The 7,714-nt window shown below is 35.4% G+C and overlaps 1 protein-coding gene across 2 annotated transcripts in view; it reads right to left on the minus strand.

The window, feature by feature from the left end:
- Nucleotides 1-7,087: 7,087 nt before the first annotated feature.
- LOC135198952 (extracellular tyrosine-protein kinase PKDCC-like) overlaps nt 7,088-7,714 on the minus strand; it is a 158,352-nt gene continuing 157,725 nt past the window's right edge. For both annotated transcript variants that reach the window (XM_064226879.1, XM_064226873.1), the window contains one exon: nt 7,088-7,385. In XM_064226879.1, coding sequence (XP_064082949.1) covers nt 7,297-7,385 — 89 coding nt within the window. In that variant the 3' untranslated portion in view covers nt 7,088-7,296. The remainder of the gene's footprint in view (nt 7,386-7,714) is intronic.

Raw genomic sequence — 7,714 nt, forward strand, 5'->3', positions numbered from 1 at the left:
TGGTTTTTATATATAAAGTTACTATAAGGCTTTATTTTTACCTTCATTTATCTGGTGTTCATATCTTTTATTTGTAAAATGTAAATAAGTGAATAAATAAATAAATACAGTAAATGATGATTACAACTGGTTTTATACTTAGGTAGAAGTTATTACAAGTTTACGCTTGTCTGGTTTTGTGATTTTTTGTTGAGACGAAGTTCATCTGTCACCTACACACTACTATAAGCAGTAATAATATTTTTTTTTGGGTTCATCATACGTCTGGCATCGTGTCATACTGTTTATTTTGCTCCCAAACTCTTCAAACCGAAATTACAGAATGATTGGAAGTCCCTATCTGAAAAGAGGAGTTTTGGTGGTACTATGCGTACCACCTTTATGCACCCGGTGCATAAAGGTGGTACGCATAGTACCACCTACCTCCAAACAAACTTTCGGTAATGAAGAGGTTAAGAAAGCTGATAGCATTTTATCCAGCTTACACATTTGGAATAAAAAGGTGAGTTATCTTTATATCCCAACCAATCTGCAAATGTGAAAAATCCTCCTCCCAGAGGAGGAAGCTGACACCCCCTGGACTGCACTTGTGATCGGAGATACTACTACTTCGGTCTTGTGATGTGCATGCAGCCAGAGAGTATGATGTTGGAGCAGACGGCTTCAGTGGCATGGTTGGTATGGTGTTGGCGTGCCACCTCGGAGGCCGCGAGTTCGATTCTCGGACATTCCATTGAGGTGTGAGAGATGTGTTTTTTCTGGTGATAAAAGTTCACTCTTGACGTGGTTCGGAAGTCATGTAAAGCCGTTGGTCCCGTTGCTGAATAACCACTGGTTCCCCATGCAACGTAAAAACACCATACAAACAAAACAAACAAACAAACATTCATGCATGCACACAGCAGTGGCCAAGCTGGAAAACTGGTCCAGTACTCTGTGATAGAGGGGCACACTGTAAACACAGGTAATGCTTATCAACGCATGCAGATCAAACCAATTAGCACAAGCACATGTAAGTGTAGGGCACCTGCAGGGCAAGAACACAGACTCCACAAGTATATGCATAGTGTGCAAGTGCAGGTATTGAATGTGCATGAACACATGTCCAGGTAAAAGCAGCATGCAACCAACAAGCACAGACACTAAACGAACATGCAGTGTATGGGTGCAGGTGCTACCTGTATATAGGCAGTGACTAACTAAAAGTACAGATGTTGTCCAAGCATGTAAAGCATATGGTCACAAGTAGTGCATGCACATGAGAATGGGCATGGCACAAGTACCGCAGAAGCACACACACAAGGTATATGCATATACAGCACTTGAGCAAAACAGTGTCACAAAAGCAGGAGCATGGGCACTGAATGAGTATGCACAACATACAGGGACAGGTAGCACATGTCTACAAGCACAAATAGAGCACAAAAAGCACATGGATAAGTAGCGCACATACATTTATTTTAAGGTACAAGCAAGGGCGTGCACATTGCATAAGAAAGTTACTGAGGTTTATCATAGAATGGTAATCACTATTATCACCGATACCATGACCAAAAAGTTTTCTAAAGAATCCAGAGGCATGGTCTCTAAAGCAGACCCACTCATTCCTGTGATATCTGAGGTATACAATGGAAGAGAGATGCAACTAATAGCACAATTAAGTGTGTGAATGGGTTTTTTCGGTTTGGAGGAAGAGCTAAAAGACAAAAGAAAACAGAAACCATATTTCCTACTCATACCTTGATGCCTTCTAATTGTTAACGCTCCCCTCGAACACAGGACTTCTTAGTGATCATCAAGACGAGAGACTCTTTAGATCAAAGAGAAGGGTGTTATAGAAAGGGCCAAGAAGACCTCAAAGACAGGAGGAAGGTAAACCATTCCTACTTAAACTTTGGTGTCACTCGTTCAAACCCTCATTGTGTTCTGGAAGGACAGCAGCCAAAGATACAGGTCAAAGCAGGGACTAGTGTAACCACCCAAAACTGTAACAACAGATTCATGGTTTGGTTGTTCCAGAAACAAAAACAACCAGATGAAATTGATTAGGTATGCATCAACAATCCCCTTTAGGTTTTAGTACAAAGGTGGTGACATCATTATTTTTTCCTTTATCAGCCAGTAAACAGGGAAATTTGGGTTAAAGGGACATCTGTAGGAGGTTGAGAGGCAACTTAGGCACAGACACAAGCACACTTGTGACCGAGAAAGGGAAGAATACAAAAGGAGTAGGAGACAATAACCTACACTTTTCCTTGGAACCCTTCCTGACAGTTGATCATGAATTTTGTTATTAGCTAACAGCCCTCCCAATTGCAACTCTTCTACAGAAAGGACTGATCACAGGAAATCCTGAGGGACAACCCAAAGAATACTACAAAACCTAAGACTAAGAAGGAAGGAGCGACGCAAGAAGGGAACAGATGGAACCTCACCCACTCCTTTGGAGAAAATCACACTACCAGTTTGCTTCTCAACTAAAACAAGAATTTGTACTGTAAAAGATTGGTAGATGAACTGAATGAACACTACATAACTCAGGAACCTGAAGTCCATGATAATTCAGATATGTATGCACTAATCGTTTGAGCCTCCAACATACTGAACAACTGTAAACACAAAAAAACACAAGGATATTGCGATTAAACTTACCAACAGTTAGGTCAACTCTGTTTACTATTCCATATAGCAGAATAATAAGTTTTCAAGATACGTATTACTAACCTCTTCTTGAAAAGTTTGTTAATCTATGGATTGCAGACTCTGCTGGGCTATCTTTCTCCATTTAAGACACTACTTCTATTCATCAACACTGTATGTATGTGGGTAATTTTAATCCTCTTAAAAACATGGGACTATCCATATTCTACTAAGGACCTCAATCTCTTTGTCTTCAAAGGCAAAACAAAAGGGCCTTTGGAGCTTTAAGTACTACAATTAGCTCAAAGACACGTTCACTCAATCCCTTCTGATTTTCTCCCACCCATATATGCATTTTTGACGGGTTGGAACACTCATATCTGAATGCAAGAGATTCATGCAAAATACGCATGAAATCTTCACAACTGTCTAATGATAAAGGTGACATGATCTTATTACATCTAGTACAGCTTTTCAGTTATCAGAGGAGTCATACAGTAGCCATCACAATAGAGAATGCTCAACTCTTCATTGTTAAGAAAAAAAAAAAAAAAAAAAAATCTATAATAAATATATACAGGCGGTCCCCGGGTTACGACGGGTCCGGCTTACGATGTTCCGAGGTTACGACGCTTTTTCTTAAATATTCATTGAAAAATCCGCCCGGGCCCCTTATTTTTGAACGCTTGTCCGAGGTTAGACGCTGACGCTTCCGACGCTCCGAGTTTACGATGCTTTTAAAAAACACATACTATGATAAGATAAGAATCCTTTATAGTTTAGCACAGTTTCTCTCTCTCTCTCTCTCTCTCTTTGTATTTTCCAATGAAAATAATCACTATAATTCTCTCTCTCTCTCTCTCACTCTCTCTCTCTCTCTCTCTCTCTCCTCTCTCTCTCTATACTACAAAGATGTATGTTTTTTAGTATGATAAATAAATGATTTACTATTTTCAAATATTAATATTAATTTTATCAGCAATAATATCAATTCATTAAAGAAAATACCATAGTGAATTAGTAAGATTTTAGCTTATATTTAAAAATTATGGAAGAATGAAGGAAATCCCAGTCTTACAAGTTACAACAAGTAACTTCCAGTAACCTTTTTCTCGAGATTCAGGTACTAAAACTGTCAGATATATCAAGTTCTGTGACAGCCAGGAGGGGGAAAATTTGGGGTGTGACAGCCAGGAGGGGAAAAAAAAAATTTGGGAAGAGCTGCAGTGTTGCAATCATGTGGTCCTGACATTTTCCCCCCTCTATCTCTCTCTCTCTCTCTCTCATTTACTGAGACTCAAGATTTTTTTATGTACTTGTACTATTTGTTTTTAATACTTTCAAATAATAATAATAATAATAACTGTAATTACAAAATTCATATGTGATAGTATTTTAAAGAAATACAATACGTACTAATCTATCCATGTCACTTTTAATTAAGGTTAACTCACTCTCTCTCTCTCTCTCTCTCTCTCTCTCTCTCTCTCTTTTGCCACACAAGATAAATAATGGGTCATAGTGTTAACTCCCTCCCTCTCTTTCGCTGGAAGCGTTATAAGTATTTTTGTGAGAGAACAGAGAGAGATAACACTCTCTCTCTCTCTCTCTCTCTCTTTTTACCGAGATGAAAGAATTTTTATGGTACTAGTATGTAAAATGTTTATTGATAATTTCAGTTATTTAATAATAATAATAATAATAAAACTTTAATTACAAAATTCATAATGGTCGTATTTTAAAGAGATGAAAATGAACCTTTCATTTCACTTGTAGGATAATTCCTCTTTCTACTGAGATGAGAGAATTTTTTATGGTAGATGCACGTGTTTATTATATTTTCAAATAAAAAATAATGATAATAATAATAGAAGTGTAATAATACGATAACTAATTTCAAAAGAAAATTCTTCCCTTTGTCTTTTTCTGTATCAATTTCCCCACCTCAACTCGAGTGACACTCAAGCTTAACAATGCCATACAATGGTCAACGAATTTAATGGTTTTATGTAATTCTCTCTCTCTCTCTCTCTCTCTCTCTCTCTCTCTCTCTCTCTCTCTCTCTCTCTTACTGAGATGAGATCATTTTCATGGACGTGTATGTAATAAGTTTATCATTAATATTTTCCAATAATAATACTATAAGTACAAAATTCATATCTGAGTATTTTAAATACAATAATCATCCCATTTCTCTCTTTTAAATACTACTGTAAGGACAACTCTCTCTCTCTCTCTCTCTCTCCACAAGATACTTGTCATACATTTGGTGTTTCTATTTCTTCCTTTTATCTCTCTCGCTCTCAGCAAAAGAATTGATAGACAGACAAACATAATTGCACAGTCCTCTCTTTCTCTCTTCTCTGGAGAAATATATGTATTTATGGGAGGGGGAAAAAGTTGCCTACAGACATTCATTTCAATCTATTGAAACCGTAAGGAGTTATTTCTCTCTCTCTCTCTCTCTCTCTCTCTCTCTCTCTCTCTCTCTCTCTTGTATTTTAATGAAAATATACAGTAATTTGTGAAAACACAGTGTTGCACATGAAAAAAGTAAATTAGTGATAATTTTAGAGATACGGCCCTAAGAAAAAAATTGCAAATTAGTAGTGAAAGTTTTCCCTGTGGACATGTTTTTTCAAGAACAGTCGTTCCGGCTTACTGACGATTTTCGGGTTACGACGCGTCTTAAGAACGGAACCCCCGTCATAACCCGGGACCGCCTGTATATATATATATATATATATATATATATATATATTATATATATATATATATATATATATATATATATATATATAACACACACACACACACACATATATATATATATATATATATATATATATATATATATATATATATATATATATATATATATATATATAATTTCTGGTCTTAGTTACAGAGGGAAACTGTAACAAAATTAAGTTTAAAAATCTAGGCTCTGGTTATGTTAGCTTAATTCAACCAAAAGTTACTGGTATCAGCAAATAACAACTATTAAATACTGAGTAAGTATCCCACCTCTTGCAAGCATTTTATTTTCCGTTCTCCTCACTCCCAAAAGATTTCATTTACAATCTAAATATGCTTACATACTTTTCCAGTGGGTATGCGTATCATTCTACCAAACTTTCTTTAACTAGAGACAACCTTCCCATTTTTGCCAACACCAAATATGAGGTGTCCAACAAACTAAATTTCTATACGATACTACATACTTGTGGGGTTGACACTAAGACAAAATCAGGTAAAGTAGTTTCTTACCTGTTGACCTAATACGCTTTCTCTGCATCTACCACACATTGGATGTGGATCTGTGGACACCAATGTTTAGAATCTCGAACGAGGGAACCAACTAAAAACCCGGGCTATTTCTCTGTTTCTTTGCAGACCCCCGAAGAAACCTTTGCTGGGGGAGATAAAATGACCCATGATATCCCAATACTCAAACAATCCAACTGAAAAACACAGAAAGAAAAAAAAGAAAAGTGGGCAAGGTAAACCAGCTTTAAAAGGAGAGAGAGCAAAGCTGTCCTCTCTTACGTGGTAGCAGAAGGCATTGTGGGAGCTCCCACATAGCTCATGATCAAGCACAGATGCCCATACATAGTTCCTTGTGTACACAATTTTTTATTAATTATACCGGTTTTTCCAGCTTGTGCTAGAAAAATTTATTCTAATGTTAAGACCGAAGGTTTGTTTTGTATATGAACAAACAAATTTCAATCCTAAATATACCAAGGAAAAAAATTCTAAAATGTAAAACTCAATTTATGAATAGATGCATAAAGACATTCATTAAATAACCTGTATTCATTACAAGTATTTATTAATTTTCATGTACTGAAAAATTTCAAAAAAATAAATTAATATGATACATAAATTTTCTCCTAGTCCATATTGACTTTCCCATTTAGACAGACTATTCAATCACACAATCACAACCTCTACTTTTTCTAAATTCCAGTTAAGTCACATTGTAATAATCTTAGCCAAGGAAGAAAGTGTTCAGTTGATCCAAACACAGAAGTTATTGGAAATTATTGGAAGACTACTAATTTTAAATGTTACACTACCTCACAGTAACATTACATTGCTCAATTATTGAATAACAACATTCAATATCATTAACATAAATGAGCTCCAAGATTTATATGGAAACAAATTTTCCATACCTAAATAACAAATTTAAGTTGAAAATTTAGAGGTTCAATAATTGTTTGGTTATCATAAAATTGCAATAAATTATAAAAATAAAATAAAGTCTGTCAAAACTTTCAATATAATTTACAATAAAATGTTTACTTAAAATTTCATAATAAACATGCTAAAAATAATGGTTTTCTTTCCCAGCTTGTGAAGACTGGGAGTTGACTACTTTTAACTCACTACATATTTCAAACTCACTTAATAAATTTCTAAATCCTCCATCTACTTCTCCATTGTGACAAACTGAAATATTTTGAATAATACAGAAAATCTAACTCTGCCCTGAAAAATAGGTAGCAGTATTGCAAAATGTAAAGGGATGTGAAAAGTATTACACAGTATCATACTGAGGAATGTGATTACAAATTAGCATAGTAATTTGTAAACTTATTGATAACCTTTGGTATATTTATATATACATTACTGTACTGTCTATTGGGCTCAACCTTGACCACGGCATATGTATAGGGTTTGATGTTTACTTTCTTTGAGTTTAGATACCGAGGACTTGAACACAGCAACTTGTCGACCTATGGATGGAAAAATAAAAGAACTTCTTCACTAAAAGACACTCTCTATGACTGTCCACATATTACAATGTCATGAGTTTAAATAAATGTATCAGTTCAAATAAATGTAGTTTCTAATGTAATATGCTAACCCAGAGGTAATATGCTTATTAACTGTAGCCAAGCACTGTTACTAGAAAGATTTCAAGTCCCAGAACCATAGTTTTTTGGCCAAATATGACAATCAGCCTGTAGAAGGGTGGCAGCATTTAGATCAAGGCACATAAATGGAGAGCAATCTTATGAAAAGGTGCCATTAATCTAAAAAATGGGGCTAGTTTTTAACACAA

This window comes from Macrobrachium nipponense, chromosome 23, assembly GCF_015104395.2.
Source record: "Macrobrachium nipponense isolate FS-2020 chromosome 23, ASM1510439v2, whole genome shotgun sequence".
NCBI lineage: Eukaryota > Metazoa > Arthropoda > Malacostraca > Decapoda > Palaemonidae > Macrobrachium > Macrobrachium nipponense.